Source organism: Melopsittacus undulatus, chromosome 3, assembly GCF_012275295.1.
Source record: "Melopsittacus undulatus isolate bMelUnd1 chromosome 3, bMelUnd1.mat.Z, whole genome shotgun sequence".
Lineage (NCBI taxonomy): Eukaryota > Metazoa > Chordata > Aves > Psittaciformes > Psittaculidae > Melopsittacus > Melopsittacus undulatus.
In genome coordinates, this window is record NC_047529.1 from 99,451,747 (window position 1) to 99,468,401 (window position 16,655).

General features: G+C 46.8%; 2 protein-coding genes across 3 annotated transcripts in view; one reads left to right on the top strand and one right to left on the bottom strand.

The window, feature by feature from the left end:
* CMTR1 (cap methyltransferase 1) overlaps positions 1–6,533 on the top strand; it is a 31,314-nt gene extending 24,781 nt beyond the window's left edge. Inside the window, exon 24 of the mRNA XM_005145330.4 lies at positions 599–6,533. Within this exon, the coding sequence (XP_005145387.3) occupies positions 599–731 (133 nt within the window). The 3' untranslated portion in view covers positions 732–6,533. The remainder of the gene's footprint in view (positions 1–598) is intronic.
* On the bottom strand, positions 4,000–16,428 carry CCDC167 (coiled-coil domain containing 167). 2 transcript variants are annotated; one of them, XM_031045666.1, is made up of 5 exons: positions 16,358–16,414; positions 10,086–10,245; positions 9,480–9,574; positions 7,073–7,125; positions 4,000–4,858 (listed from the first exon to the last, which is right to left on the bottom strand). In XM_031045666.1, exons 2-5 carry the CDS (start codon positions 10,104–10,106, stop codon positions 4,755–4,757), a joined length of 273 nt encoding a protein of 90 aa, XP_030901526.1. In that variant the 5' UTR covers positions 10,107–10,245; positions 16,358–16,414; the 3' UTR covers positions 4,000–4,754. The 2 variants fall into 2 exon arrangements, with proteins under 2 accessions (XP_030901526.1, XP_005145386.1); XM_005145329.2 differs by lacking the exon at positions 10,086–10,245 and having other exon boundaries at positions 16,358–16,428.
* Positions 16,429–16,655: the final 227 nt, after the last annotated feature.

Consider the following 16,655-nt stretch of genomic DNA (forward strand, 5'->3'; position numbering starts at 1 on the left):
GGAATGTGTGGGATGGATAGCATGACAGATGGCATTGTAGGACCAGAACTGTTAGCAGCCAAGTGGAGCTGGTTATTTCACACGAGGGGAAGAAGGGGATGATCCTAGCTGGTTTTGTGCAGTGTGAAGTGCTATTCATTTGCAAAGCTCCACAGGACAGCTATTACTGATTCTAGTAGGTTTGTGGTGAGTGATGAGATAGCCTTCCAGCCGCAGCATTCTGAATTCTTCATTAAAGCCTCTCCATTGCCTGCAATGACAGTTTCTTCTCAAAAGCTTGGAGCTGGGGGAGGAGGAAGGCTTTTCCCTAATGACATGTCTCCTTCCAGCAAATACTGAACTAAATCTTGACTGAAGCTAGAATTAACATGTTTGTTTCCATGGCTATCTCTTAGGCTTGGAAGTTGCCTTAAGGACTATAGAGTTTGTAAGGTGAATGAATGCACTGGTCTTTTTCTAAGGCAACCCTTAGGCAGAATATCTCTGTGTGCCACCCATTGCTAGGGCAGTTGTCTCTCTAGTGCACTTTGTGGCCAGGATACAGTGTTTTCCCTCCTCTCCCTTGCCAAACTAATGTTGCTCTCCTCTCTGCCCACAGTGTCTGCCATTACAGCCGCCTCTTTTGGGAGTGGGGGGAAGGTGTCAAAGTGCACGACTCTCAGAAAAGGCAAGATCCAGAGAAGCTATCCAAGGAGGATGTCCTGTCTTTCATCCAAGCGCACTTCCCCTAACTCTGCTCCCTTGAGAGGTGCAGGGGAGGCTGAGCCCAGCTTTGATTCTTCAGGGACTGATGAGACTGGAGCGCTCCACAACTTCTATCCTGGTCTTCTCCAGAGCTGATTTTCTGGAGGTGATTAAACCAGCATGTTGTATGCAGAAGGCACAGAACAAGGCTCTACCCTGGCAGTGTATATGAGTATGGCCCAGGTAGCGCCTGCTGCTGGAGTACGCATGGTGACCCCTGGAGCCATGGCTGAATGCCCTTTTGTTCTGACCTACTGCATGCATGAGGCCAAGGGGCTGGCAGTTTTGTTTGCTCCTGTTCAAACATTCAGTGAGGTTTGTGGAATGCTGTGTGTGTGCCAGAACTCTCCAGGCTTACGCTTCCCTGGCAGTGTGGGAAAGAGATGTCTTGGTGGCAGAGCTGGGCCACAGCACACTGAAGGGGCCCTGCATCGTTCCTGGTAGTTACCTGTCTCCTTGGCCCATCAAAGGCCTACACTACCCAGTGGAGCATGTTAACTCATTGGTGAATGCTGGGTTTGGGATGCAAGTATGTATTCTTGCTGGTGTCTCCAACATTTCTGCTTATCAAGGCACTTGGCTGCCCACTGACAATTCCTATGTGATGGTATCCTGTTGGACAAAGGCCAGTGCAGATGATGAGTAGAGTTCCTGGCACAGATTTGATATACTCTATGCCAAGGCTTTCTCAGACCTCTAGAAGCTGCTGTGATGAGGATTTCCCCTCTCCAGGTCAGTGACTGATCCTGAGCCAGCAGTCTGTGGTTAATTTGTGAACATGTCTATGCCTCATACTTCCAAGACCAAGGTGCTTTAGTTCTTGGTACTCTACACTATTACCCACATCTTCAGGGAAGAAAGTGGATGCAGAAGGAAGACAAAGGAAGGTTGCAATGCTGGAGGTCTTTAGAGGGAGTGATGGCAATGGCTTAGTTAAAAAAAAAAACAAAAACAGGGCTTCCGTGAAAAGAGATCTTGACTTCAACCATGTTGGTCAGAACTTCAAGCATCTCAACTTCAACCATGAAGACAGAAGAAATCCTGTCCCCTGACTGTGCCCACTGAAGCGTTACCTGACTTTACTTTTTAAATGTCAAAGCGGGCTTTGAAACTCTTCATGTCTCATTGAGCCCTGGAATGGCATCTGGGGTGAAGGCACAAAGCTGTAAAACTGTCAGCATGGTATTTGTGTCAACAGTGCTCCATGTGCACTTAGGAGCTGGGTTCATAGTTGTCTTCTGCTGCATGTTTTACCTTCACTTCTGGCTTCCATGGCACTGTTGCCAAGTCTTCCACATAGATCAGGAGATAACACAGTTGACTGCTTTTGGCCAAGCAGCAAAATTGCCCTGTCTACCCCCTTTTGGTTTTGTTCTTGGCTTTTTTTTAAACACAGATTGACAGTAGGGAGGAAACTGATTAGGGGTTGAACTGTGCCTTAAAGAAAGATATAGTTCTAAAACCTATAGCACTTGTTTAGATTCTTGTTTCTTTCCACACCCGTATGTATGATTTGAACAAGCTTTATGTAGCAAGACATGGAAGTTTTCACTTATAGGTCCATGGGTGTCCTGCACCCCACCCAGAGAAGCCAGCACAAGGGTGGTATGTTGAAGTCCGAATGCTTGGCATCATGTGTTAAGAGCTTTCGTGTTCATTCTCAGCACGCAGTTCCTACTTCTTTCCTTGTTATCCTACAAGTAGGCTGTTCTGTCTGAGCTTGGAGCACTTCCATGTCTTCCCAAGCAAACTGTCTTCATATAACCATGTATTAATTCTCTACCATTTAGTAGAAATGAAATTAACAGCTGCAACACCAGAGAAAATCATCTGTAGGTTTGATCACTGCAGAACTGCGCCCCTGGCTGAAGGAGCAGCACAGAAGCTGGCATAGTCTGTAAGTCAAAGGAATCTGGAGGAGGCGAAGCTTGGGAGGTAAGCTTACAAGCAGGTAGCCCTGAATACTGTGCAGCAGAGCTGTTCTGTTTCATCTCAAAGCTCTGGCCAAAGGAAAATGGGTCAGAGCTCTTCTTTTCACACTGGTGATTACTAGTGCCCAGACACAGGTCTACCAAAGCAGCTGAGGGACTGCCTGCTGTTAATGCAGCTCCCAAGTGTTGGTAAAATGGTATGAAAGAAACGGTGGCTCTTACCCCCAAAGGACAAGAAGTCTGTCACAGGCAGGTTTTTTCTTGTTGGCTAAGGCAAGGTAATTTCATGAGGGATGCAGAAGAATTTGTCCCAGTGGGCAGTAAGGAACCTTCATCTGTGGTTTCTAGGCCTGTGTGCAGCTGGCTTTTTAAACCAACCAGTAATTTGAGTTTGGACACTTCCATCTGCCTTGAAGCTGTTCCAATACCAGAAAAGCATGCTGCTTCTTTTGCCAGGCTCCTTTCGCAGGTGGTATGTCCTCCATTCCGGCTTTGGTCTCCTGTGGGCTGGCAAACACGAGGGTGACTAGGAAGCACACCAGGGTGAGTGTAGTCCTCTGAGGGTACATAAACCCCCATTAGCCTGCAGCCCAGCTCTTATGAACAAATACTCCCTGTGTATGGAGTTGCCTCCGGCCCCTCATTCAAATTTGCTTTTTAGTTTTATTTTTGAAGCACCGAACCATGATTCTGAATCCCCCTTCAAGAAGGCAAGCATGAGCCACTATGCTACTTGCTTCCCTGCTACAGGGTAGATATTGAGGGATTATGTTGGGAAGCGGAGGTGAGGAAGGTCTTGCTGAAGAGAATGTTGATGTACATTAATTGCACAATGTATTGTCATTAGGCTGTATATCATTTTGTGTTGACTCCTGCTTTCATTGTCTCTGTTACCAATACAGCCCTTTTAGTTCGCAACAGTGCTTGTTCACTTTGCTTCCCACAGAATTCTGTTTGGCAGCATGTTAGCGTGGAGACAGAAGTGCCTCGCACCATTGAATTTTCAAGGCGTGCCCCTTTTAATGGCTTTCCTGAAATGTCAGAGCACACTGAGGGCTACCTAGTGTATCTTGCTTCACCAGAGAGTGGACTACAGGTACCAGTTCCTAGCACTCCTATGCAGCATATGAGGCTGCTTTTCCACTCAGTGCAAACACTTGAGTAGATTCCATGCCACAACAAACCAATCTGCTGACCAGGTATGTTAAATGCCTAATCCCTTCTAGGCTTACTATGGTGCAGTGTGTGTCAGCAGGGAGAATGTAAGATGAGAAGAAAGCAGAGGCTGAGAGATATTACAAAACAGGAAAAAAAGGAAACCAAGGAAGTTACAAGGTTTAATTATTTTATTTAAAGCCCTTGCAGTGGCACTTCCATCCCTAGGACTTGATAGTTCAATTTGTTCTTCAAGTGTTGATTCTCAAAGGCACAGAATGGCTACCAAGCCTTGATGCACTGGAGAGGTAGGTAGCTCTCAAAGCCCAGGTACCCACATCTCAAGCTGGATGTTGCCTGCTTACAGAGAGATACCTACCTCCCCATCTGGTTTTGTGGAGGTAGGATTCCTCTGGTCCTTCAGGTCAGTGTGGAGGAGGTACCATACTTATTTAGATCAGCTCTGGGAACACCTGGAATCTTGGTCACAATACCAAAGTTACCCTTTGAGAGTTTAGTGTCCCTTCAGCTTATGGCTGAGTCACAGGAACAAAGGTGGCATGTATTCTGGCAGGGCTGGGCAGAGAGCACTTGTCTGAAGCCACAGAGGTCCTCTTCAAAATAGAGAATGTATTGCCTTCCTGCATCAGGCTGGATGGTCTACACTGCATTTGGAGTAAGACAGCACCATCTTCAGCTCTGCTTGACCACGCTTCTAGCCAGAAGTGTGCTTGGTTTCTCCTTTGTCTCCTGTCCCCCTGCTATTCTCAGAGCAAGATTCCCTGCAATGAGGCTTGGAAAGGATGAGCAGTAACAGCAATCTGAAATGCTGATCCTTACCCTTGGCAGAGGCACAGCAGTGAGAGGAGGAAGAGCTCTTTGCATGAGAGTCATTTGGTCAGCAGGGAGAATTCTTGAGTGCAATCACACTGTCCAGAAGGCATAAATAAGAGCAATCAGCAGTCCCACAGACACAGCAAGGGCAGCATTCTTGCGGTTCTCCTTATGAAGCGCACTCAGTTCTTTCTCTGGGAAACAAACAAAAGCCTTGGCTGTGAGTGTTCTCTGTGTTGCATCTGCATCTCCTTTCAAAAAATGTCTTTAACAGCACAATGCTACCTTGGTCATGGGCAACTCTTCTGAGATCAGTATGCAAAGCTGCCAATCAAAGATGTGCTGAACAGGAACTGAACTAGCAGGAACCCTTTCATTTGCTCTTACCCTCTCAACCTCAGTAGCTGCACTTGGGAATACTTCAGTGCCAAACCAGCTCCTGTTTGCAAATGATCTTGTTCTAGGAGCCTACTTAGGACAGCATGGGTCATTAGAATAATTGCTTGATCTCTTAAAAGAATGTGGAAGACTAATAAGAGAGCTATTTCTACTGTCTTTTAGATGTAGCAGTCTGCTAAATATACTGTAGCCACCACTGAATGTTGCAGAATCTGGGTTTCCTCTTGTCCCCCCAAGTGTTGAACAGGTCTGAGGCTGGACCCTTAACTCTGTTGGGGCCTGCAGCTTTCCCTGACCCTGGTTTACAAAAGGGGAAACACAGTTGCAAGGATGAAGGAAGTGGCTACCAGAAGGAGGAGTTCTACTGATCTCTGCTTCTGTTCCATTTGCTTTCCCAGAGTCTGATTCTCGCTAGCTCTGTTCCACAAGACTTTGCTTGGTGGTACAGGCAAGAAGTGAGGTCTATAGCACTACACCCTGCACGGCCACACAGCTTAACTATTGTGTGAGGCAAGGTTGGATGCAGACTCCAGACTGCTTTTGCTGCTGCAGGAGCTACATGGGTTACTGTCGCTATACTTTCCGTGAGCAGCCTCCAGTGGGAATACCCTGGTGCTGCAGGTTTCCATACTGGTGCTAGCATCAAAGGAAGCTTTTAGCTGTCCTTTCTGCCCCTGTTCTTCCCACAGGACAAGCCTGCTCATGCAACCACAGAGCAAACTGCTTGAAATCTGTAAGGTCACAGAGGGGGTGGTAAGGGTAAGCAGTCATGTAACCCCAGGCAGCTTAAACAGAAGGAGCAACGCTGTTGTCAGCAGTTGCTGTTTGTGGCCTAATATGTGTCAGCTGGAATAAGCAGAGATTTAATCAGAGGCCATAGCAGTGATCTAAACAGTATGCACATGCACTGTCTGTTCTGTTCCAAGAGGAGCAGCCATCACCATTAGGTGAGGCTGTTGCTGCTACCTGAGCAGCCTGCTACATTGCTCTGTTCATGGGCTAGTGGTGATAGGTGGCTGCTGGTAAAAGGGTGGCAGGAATGTGCAGGGTCTTATGCCATTTCTAGTGGTAGGTCCTTAGGGAACAGCTTTGAATCTGTTTAAAATAACTTAGTCATAGAATCACAGAATAGTCAAGGTTGGAAAGGACCTTAAGATCATCTAGTTCCAACCCCCCTGCCATGGGCAAGGGCACCACACACTAAACCATGTCACCCAAGGCTCTGTCCAGCCTGGCCTTGAACACTGCCAGGGATGGATTTTCTGGAAATAGCCATTTAACATGAGTTAAAATTACGAATTTGCTGACCATACCACAGTTTTCAACTTTCCAGACCTAAAAGGATACTTGTGCTTCCTTCCTCTGTGTGAGCTATGGTGCTTGCACTGCTGCGGAGTATTGTCAAGCAGTCAACAGCCTGAAGACATTAAAAGCAGCATCCCTAGTTGAATGGAAATGCTGTCAAACCTGTGGTAGCTCTGAGGGACTCTCATTTCAGCTCTAAAGCAGCACTTGCAGCAAGGACAGACCCTTGCTCCCTGGAACTGGAGGCAGCACCTTAGTGTGAATCCCTATGCTTGTGTGCTGAATGACCCCAGAAGCTGATGCAGTGAGAACTTTCCCCAAGGAGGGCAGACTTTGCTACACTCCAGAGAGCATGTGCCAGCTTGCTTAGCAGCCCTCAATTAAAAAGCAGGGGAATAGAGGGGGGATGTTAAAAGCCACTCAAGCCAGTCTAAAGACTGCTAACTTGGGCTAAGTGAAAGGGACATCTTTTCCCCCCTCATTAGCTGATACTGTTTTTTTTTTCCTCTCTGATAGCACAGCTTAAACAGGAGGATCCAGACTCCTATTATAATATGCTGACTAAATTTCCCTCAGTCTAACTTTCTTTGGTTGAACCTAAATTCAAAGGCAGAAGTCAGAGGTGGCGGGAGCTGGAAGATGAAGCTAAGCTGCAGCACTCATCCCATCCAGCCCAGAGGGACCATTTTTAATGAAGCTCTTACCATAGTTGTCAGCTTTGGTCATTAGTAAGTTTCTCTCTCTCTCCAGTGACTTTCTGTAATGAGAAGACAAGTTCATTTCCTGCAAGGCAAACACTGTCTATTTCTTTGCTTATATGATGGAAGAGAGACTGTTCCACTGCTAAGGATATTTGCTCACAGAATGAGCCCCTCACCCTTCACTGTAGAAGGGTGACAGTTTAGAACACCCCCCCACCCCCTCCCAGCTGTGCAAGAGATACAACAGTCTTAGATTATTTTCTCCTTCCCACAAACTGCCTCCTATCTCTCCTTTCAGGACAGTGTCAGTGTATGCAAGCAGGCTAGAAAGGGGGCTCTGCATGTGTCAGACAGCCTCCTATTCTGTTCCCCCAGGTGGGGTCAAATTCTGCCACAGTTATGGAATGGGGCAGGGTCCCTGCATGCTCTCGGCAGCATCCTGCCCTTCCAACACATCTGGAACTCCAGTTCTCACCAATTTAAGCTGGTGTCCCTTTGTCAAAGGTATCCTTTTTATACCCATTGGTCTGCTCAAGGCAACAAGCTGAATCCAAGCCCAGTGACAACCAGTTAAACAACCTGTGACTAAACAGAACACTCCAGATAATAACAGTAAAGACTAAGGGCAACAGAACCCTTGTCTTAAACTGCACAAGATGATTAATTAATATACAGTTTAAATACAATAACAAGCTGCCTGAAAGCAGCAGCATTTCCACTACAGCAGCGAGGACACAGTCAGACTCTGTGCATGTAAATAAACATGCTCTAACAAATTATCTCCTGCTTCAGAGCAGACAGAGAAAGCAGTAAGTGTAACCGAGTTTGTTGTTCCCCCTGGGGCACAACAAGAACCTGTAAGAGGAAAGAGACCCAAATCTATATGTACAGCTAGTTAAGTAAGGGATGGCAAGAAAGCAAGCTATGCTGGAGCAGCAGGAGAGGAAAGGGCTCTTCAGGGCAACTGGAGAGAAGCAGCATGGAGTGCAGCCAGGAAAGAAGTGAGAAGGAAGATTTACCAACATGACTGAGCTGCTACTTAACAAGTTGCTTTGTGAAGAGAGTCAAAGGAAGAGGGTTTGAGACGTGAAGAAACTATGACAACTGAACTTCAAAATGGTAAAGCAGAACTCTCCTTTGTGTGCTACTCAATCAATTTTTATCATGGTACCTTTCTCCAGGGTTTTTTTAATGGTCTGTATTAAGGCAACAGAATTTCTGATTCCATCTCCATACGAGGTGCAAAATTCACAAAGGGCTCCAGGAATCCCTATTCCTATTTTTTTTTTTTTGCTCTAGGTGCTGTATTTCAGAGAGAAATCATACAGGTATCTTCCATCCTGTCAAGTTAACACAACTGTAGGTTTGGTTGCTGGCCACCTAAGAACCAGATAAAGAATGCACACAGTAAACATAAGAATTTAGGCCTAAGAAAAAACTATTGAGATGAGGAGCTAGAAACAAGAAACAGGACCTGCACAAATATGGATGGGGATATAAAACCCCAGTAAAGGGTGGTGGGGTGAGAAAGAGTGGAAAGGATGAACAAAGAAGCTGAGGCAGGTAAGTATTGGGGTGTGGAGATGTCACTACTGCTGGGATCATTTCTAGCTGGGTTCTATAGGACAGTACTGTAAAGCAGACACCATGACCAACAGGATGGCTCCCTGGGCCTACGACTGAGCTTCCCAGCCTTTTTTTTTTTGCTAGGAACAGAGCAGCAGGATGGTGGTGACTGGAAGAATGTCCTCGAGCAGAGAGATCTGAGGTTCAGCTGGGAGATTTAGGATCTCTTCCTTCACAGTCTAGAGAGACAGTTCTGCTTCTGTCTGCTACAAATGCAGGTCAAGTTCCTGCTTGAGTACCAGCTCTAGAAGCCTACAGTTGCCTTTTTTATGTGACAGATTTCAGGGGAATTATCCCTCTTCCCTTTCCCAAGGAAAGATGGTCTGTGTCAATGTATCCATACATCCTGACACATTTGCAACACAGGAATAGAGCAATTTCCCTCAGTCTGGTTTGGCCCTCAGTATTAGTCACTGCATATGTCCCCAACTAAATTTAGGCAGCTTTGGCAAGGCTTGAGTAGCAGCATGCAGTGAACCTCTGTCAGACTCGCAGAGCTGTTTCCTAGCAGGCCAGGAGCCAGCTCTGCAAACAAACTGGCAAGTTTTGGGTGCTGCTTAGCTGGTTGTGGTGCAGGTTGGAGTCAGGCTGTTGGTAAGATAGAGCTCTCTCCATAACTTACTAAACTTATCACCATGGCAAGTTCCCCAGATAAGCTCCAGGTTGAGGCAAGAGGGTCTTGTCATGGGGAACCACACATTCCCACCCCTTAAAGAGCCCATGTTCAGTACTACAGCAAGTGAAGCACACAGCCACAGCTGTGAAACGAGACAGTCACCAATACCTTCCTTCAGGGCTGAGCTTCTCCCTGCGCAGTTTAAGATCCACCTCCTCCATGCTCTGTCTGCAATGTGCCAGCTTCTCCTCCAGCCCATCGATCTGTAAAACACCACAACAGTCCCCATCGTCTCATCTCCCAGCTAACATAGACCCATGCCCACTCAGATGCGAAGGGTGGCACCTCAGCCACTCCACCTCCTTCCTCCCCAAATCAAAGGAGGAACTGCCTCAGCTATGTGTAAGGATCACAGCACAAAAGGCCCACTGCCTCTCAGATCAGCCTTTATTATGCCCCAGGCTACTGTGACATTGTAATCCCAGCCAGCAAAGCCATCTCTAACACTCCCACTTGTGTGGCCAGCAGCTGGCCAGCACCTTTTTCTAAGATCTAATCCTGTTCCAGCCTGTTCTAGTTTCTTTGTATCTGGCTGCAGAAAGAAAGAGGGGATATAAAGCATCTTTATGGAATTAAAAGAGGATAAAATGAGAGGAACTGGCCTTGGCCAAAGCCTGAGGTGCAAGGTTTTTATTTAGTGCTGTGAATGGATACAGAAATTCACAGCTGTCTGTCTGGGTGAAGAAGGGACAAAGAGGAAACACTGATACCTACCAACAGCAGTCTGCACAGCATGCTCAAGAAAGCATTCCCCACCAGCACATTTGACCTGCACCAAGTCTGGCAGCAACATGTTCCCGTGCAGCTAAACACTGGTTATCTCCTTGTGTCTCCTCATCCGGTTTCCTAACAGCCACCCTGCTCCTGTGTCTTCCTGTGGAGGGAAGTAACTGTGGATAATAAGACGACTGATCCACTTGTGTGCAAATGGATTGCCCAGGAGGGAATCCTACCATGGACAACAGTTCTCCAAGGAATCATTCCTCTCTTCTGCCTGGCAACCAGAGAGCAGACATCTTTAGGAAAATGTTTGTCTTTCAGGCTTGCTTCCAGCAGGGTAACAGCGGAATTGGTCAGATAATATGAACACATCCCAGCCTGAAAGAAAAGGGCCTCAGTGCCTGGAGGTGGCATGACCTCTCTTTTTAGCTACTTAGCACAACACTCCTGCTGTGCCTAGTTCTCCAAGCAAGGCCAAGGCCAACTGCTGGCTGGCAGCATGGGCTCTCTGTGGTGGGGAGCCATCACTCACCAGAAGCTGAGAGGCAGCATGGTCCTGGGTACTGAGGTGAATGAAACACCATCTGCCTGGACATCAGCCTCAGAGGTGACCCAGGGCACAAACACACCCACAAACAATGATATGGGAAATAAAGACAGTGATCCCTAATTATTGCTGCTTTGGGGATGAGATCTGTCTTGAGCTCATTAGCAATCTCACACCTTCTGCTCAGGAAAGGCAGACAAGTGTTATAAATAAGCAGGATGGGAGAAGAGGCTTGATGTAAAGGGGAGAGAACAAAGCACTGTGAAGAAGAGTTTATCCAGTCAGCTGAACAGTCTCACTGCAAGAAGCACAGTATTGCTGGGGAGGGGCCACATGTAACAAGGCTCAAATTCATCTTTGCGTCTTACCAGACAGAAATTTCAGAGTCCTTTGTTATTTGGCAACTCTACCAGGGCTGTTGAAATGCCATCAGCACAGCTTCCCCTGAGCTCAAAGGAAGCACCAAGGCACATCACCTTATCCCAGAGCACAGAGAATGGTGGTTTGGTTTGCTTGGATGAGGACACGGATAGTTTTGAAGAATATTAGCTGCAAATTAATTTGGTCAAGGCAGATAGTTGTTCTCCACATCCAGATGTGCCAGGTAAGAATGTTAATTCCAGCTGCTCACCACCATCTCTCATCCACTACAGCTCAGTGAGCAAGATGCATTGCCCCAGTCTGCTTCAGGGCCAACCCAGACCTTCACCCAAGCCAGCTCTGACCATGCTTATCAGCAAGCTGATTTAATGTCCACTCAAATTTAAGAATAACCATCTCCCTTGCTAGTTCCAACCATGTGCAAATGACTGTGCCTCTGCTCCCTTACCTGCCAGAAACCCTCACACACACAACAGGAGGTAATTCAGCATCTGTTACCTGGCTGCTCCTTAGCCAGCAAACTTACCACCATGCACCATGCCTTCTCTGCAAACATGTTTAAAAATCATGTTAAATAATACAGTTTCATTAGAGCTTTGGCTGCTGCCAATGCCACCACTAAATTATCTGTGTCACAACACATCCTACTCTTTCCTCCAAAACTGCTGCTCCTTCTCAGTTTGCAGTTGCCCTCACTAGTACATTCTCTGCCCGTCATTCCACAAGACATAACAAGAGGATATTCCACCTACTTTCTGCTGACTAAAACTCTCCAGATTCCACATAATACTTTAAAATTTTCCACTGGTTTTACAGCTCTTAAATAAAACCCAAAATCTGTGTCTCCTGATGGACACCAATAGTTTTGTTAGTAAAACACATGCCCCAGAACTGCACCATCAGCTTTGCTGAGCTGTGGGTGCAAGGGGCAGAAAATAATAATATAAATGAAGTGTAGGTGAAGGAACAAGTACTTATTTCCTCCAGAATCTATTTTCTTTCTTCAGGCTAGTCTGGGGCATTAGGTAGGGCTTGTACAGAAGGCCAAGACTGAGGAGCTTCAGATGTTCCCCATTCACCGTGCCTCGGTTTCCCTCCTTGTAAAATTGGACAATACTATCTGCCTTCTGGAGGTGTCTCATTTACAAAAGAAGCCTCAGCCACTGACCAACTACAGGCAGAGCCCTATCTTGGTATGTCAGTGCCACTGCCCCACTTGGGATTTGGGATGTGTTCCTGCAAGCTAGGAGTCTCTCAGCAGCTCAGCCATGTAAGACAGTCTTCACTGTAGGGCAAAGGAAACAGGAAATAAGCACAGGCAGGAGTCAGAGTAATGCCTGGGAGTTACTGATTACTCCCTGGGCTGCTGAGCAAACTCCCAAGAGGGCCATAGCCTGAAAAGCTGTAGCACAGGAAAATCTGCAGAGCTTTGGCATAATGCCCTGCAGCAGCTCTCCAGGAGAACAATGCTAGAAGCGGGTGCATACCTGAGCTCATTGTGGATGGAAAGCTTTCCCTTCTACTAACTAATACATCAGAAGGTTAGTTGGGATATGTACCTAAGCCTACTGGAAACCTGCATGAAAACAAGGTGCCAAGCTCACTTAGCTGTACTATCACTGCACTTCACACTGGCTTACCATTTTAGTGGCAATCTCAGCACAGTGGCTTATAAATTGCAAATCTGAACCCTTGCTCCTTCTAGCTCTCCTCTCCATGAAGAGGATCCTCTGGAACAGAGCTGAAGGGCAGCATACAGAAAGCTCACATAACAACCCCTCAGCTTCACATGGCCTGTAGCAGGGACACAGGACTTCACTCTCAGCAACATCTTCAAGTAGTGTCAGTTAAAGAGGCAAATGAAACGGGAGCTTCACATCCAAGCAACACTGCAGAGCATGCAGAACTACCCTTCTGCTGCTCAAGAGCCACTCCAGAAAGTCAAGTCCCAGAGGCTTTGGATGCACACAGGGGTCTAAGACCAGATGCCTTCCTTGCTTCACAAGGTATGACAAGGCATTGAGCCATTTTTGCTGAATTCTGGCAATACCCACTTGCAATCTGGAGACCTTTTTAAACTGGAGAGACCTGAAGTGGATTCCAATCCAAACTGTCTTACACACTTATTACAAATCTCATTTATTGGGCTCATCTTGGGCAGGGAGCCTGAAATGGCTCACATTAAAGGCAGAGACAGACAAGAGAAAAAGCAGCGGCTTTGCTTACAGAGTTGAGCTGGATCACTTTTAATACATTCTGTAATGAATTAATAAAAGCTTTCTTTCCAGCAGAAAGGCTAAAAGCACTTTTCAAGAACTGGCATCCACCCTCCACTTTTATGAGTTCCCTAATTAAGATCCTGGCAAAGAGCCATATCACACATATGTCGACATCCAACAGCATTAGGTAATGAGGTTTTCATCTTCTGACCCTCATAAAACAGATCAAAGCCAACTAAAGAGATGGGGGCAAATAAAAAAAAAACCCTTCCCTGAGCAGCCTTCTTATGCCTTGTCACCTGCCAGCACACTTGAGCCATTCTTTTCACAGAAGAATTAATGGCTCCTGCATCCACAAATTCAGCTGGATAATTAAAATCAGTCCAGCAGAGTCGAGTTTTGTTTGAATTCAAACGCTAACTTGCAGGTCATGGACACACTTTCATTCTCACCATGCTCTTGGAATCATTTTGCATGATGGCAAACCATTTTGCAGACGCTGTGCCCACAGCATGCTTGGAAGTATTTACCAGGCAAAGCCACTACACAGCAGAAAAAGTCTAAGATAAATCCTACAGATCAACCCTCTGTGTTGGTAAAGGAGAAAGGGCTGGATCCTCCTGTCTGCAGGCACTGCCTAAGCACAGGGAGTTCTCTTTGCAGTTTCTAGCACCACTTTTTTGCTTCCATGATTTTTTTTTAGTTGTTTGAGGCACAACTGTATTTTTAAGGGCTACAACATCCTCTGGCCATGGAACAGCCACAGGCTGTGGGAGGAACCATCCTCTCCTGTTTGTTCTGAGCTTGTCAGCCACTTGTTTCATGTGGTAACCTTAAGTTTGTATTGTTAGTGTATGGCCATTCTTTGTTTAAAATTACAAATAGCATGCAGAGGATATGGACCTAGACAGTCTAGCCTTGCAGTCACGTTTTCGAGCTTAAAAGGACCCGGTATGCTTAGTTGTTTCTTGCATAGAAGTTTTCCAGACCTCTGATCATCTTGCCACTCTCTTAAACTCCTCCTGTTTTCACTATTTTGCTACATAACAGACCAGTCCTCCCAGTTTCACTTTCCTGACAAGTCTTGTCATGAAAGTTGTGTGCAGCTCAGCACTGTCCATAGATAGAGCTGCCTGTCGAAAGACTACAGAGCTATATAAAAGGAAAAGTGGTAAGAGTTTAAACAATCACAACATTAGGGAGACACATTTATATCAATTTAAAACAGGACATACCAATTACACCTGCAATTTGTAAGTGCAAACTAATCTGATAAGTGTGCATATAGAAAATTGCATCCATTTAGCATCATGACTTCAGTTAAACAAGCATGACTATGCCTAGATTAGGCCTTTCATAGCTACCCATGCATCATGTCATATTAGGACTCATTTGGAAAGTTTCCTTTACAATCATAACAGTTCAGAAAGTAATACTGAACCAAACAAAATGTTTAAATTGCGAAATCAGTATCTTGGTTGTCACATATTCTGACACCTGAAAAACAGCCCTTACATCCTCTGCCTTAAAGGAATTATGTTTTCATCCTCCCTAACTTCTATTCAGTGCCTTTCTCATCACTGCAAGGAGGAAGGATTTTATCTTTCAGTAGTACCTTTGCATTGAGAGGTTAAGTTTTCACCCATAACACTCCAAAGAACAGTTCTACAGTCCTGTCAAAAATAACACGTTCGATCAAGACAACATATAAAAAGTAAAAAAAAAAAAAAAAATCTAAAGCTACAAGTCTCCAAACACTTTGCCAGATTATTCTGTAGCAGCTAAAATCAGTCCCTTTTCATTCTGTGACCAGCAGGTCTCCGACAGGCTCACCCTCTTTACCACCTCTTTATCTGTAAGGTAGACTCTACCACCTCAACTCTCCTTGTCTGCCACATCTCAAAAAAACCACCCAAAAATCCATTGTTTCCACTCTTCCTGCTAGGCTCACTGAAGGGAAGCTTGGACAGTCAGCAAACTCCCTTCTGGGCCCTCTCTGGTGGTTATATTTGGGTTAGGGTGCCCAGAAATGTCTGCTTCTCCAACAAAAGCCTAACTAGATGAAAGAGACCAGAAAACTACTATAAACTGAGCTTCCACTCATGATATAGAAGGACACTGGCTGATGAAACATATATATGACATTCTCCAAGTCCTTTCCTTGTAATTTCTACCATGGCTATCTTGATCTGCTGCACACATACTCAACTTCAGGACAGAGAGAGGTGATCAGTAAGATTCATTGAAGAATCCACGGGACCAGTGGATTCAAAGGGCCCCTTTCAGCCATTTGTCAGGAAGTTCAGTGGTTTCCTGAACCCAAAGTTGCTGTCCCCAGAGTGTCCAAAACCCACAGACTCGAAGTACGGGCTTTCCACTGCCTCCTCCAAGTCAGTCTGGATAACACTGTTAACTGCAGCAGCTGGAATGAAGTAAGCTTCAGAGAGACCTTAACTGACATGTCTCAGTTTGTGACTGCAAATATAAAGTTTAAACAAAGCTTACCAGCAGCCCTCCTGCCATTCAGGAGATTATGAAACACCCAACAATAAAAAGTCAGCTTTAGAATAAAGTCATGCTCTTAAAAAAGTCTCTTCGCCTTCTCCTGCAGTGATTTACAGGCAGCTCATGTGCTGGTTTATCACCAGGTTCCTCCAAACCAGCTGCCTGTGCCCAGCAGGGTGCTGACCTCCACCACTACACACACAGGCCAGGCTGGGCATGTATTTGCTAGCTAGAGGCAAGAGCTTCCCACGACATCCTTCATGGGCGCACACACTTACTGCCTCTACCTGCACTGGCTCACAGGCTCACTGGGAGCAAGGGTACCGAACACCATCGTTCGGCCAAAGGCCTGGAGCAGGGGACGCAGCAGTCAGCTCTCCGCTCAAGGGAGGGATCGGCTCGGCTCAGCACAGCTTATCTCGCCTCAGCCTCCTCTACCATCGCACATTAAAATGGCGGCCGGGCCCGGTACCACCACAGAGCAGGCTGGTTGGAGCGGTGCCCCTGAGCCCCCACTGCCCCAGCCCTCAACGATACCCTCCACAGAAACACTTCCTTCAGCGGTAACAGCAGCCCCACCTCCGCCCTGCCAACCCGGCCGCGCCGCCCCTCACCTCCCGAGCCACGCTCAGCCCCTCTCGCCTCCTGCCCATGGTCCCGGGCCGGTGTCGGGCCGCGCATGCGCAGGCTGCCGCTTTGCGCCACCACCCGAGCGCGGCCACGTCTGCAGGGCCGCCGCCATCCTGGTGAGGGGCAGCGCTGTAGGGCGGGCTCCATCTTGGGGAGGGCGCTTGTGCCCGGCCCCATGCAGCGGGAGCGCCCGGTGGCGGCTGAGGCCAGGTGAGCCTGGTTTGTCGTGGTTAGCTAGCCGTGACAGTCAGACGTGTCCTGCTGCTTTGTGCCCGCTCTGTC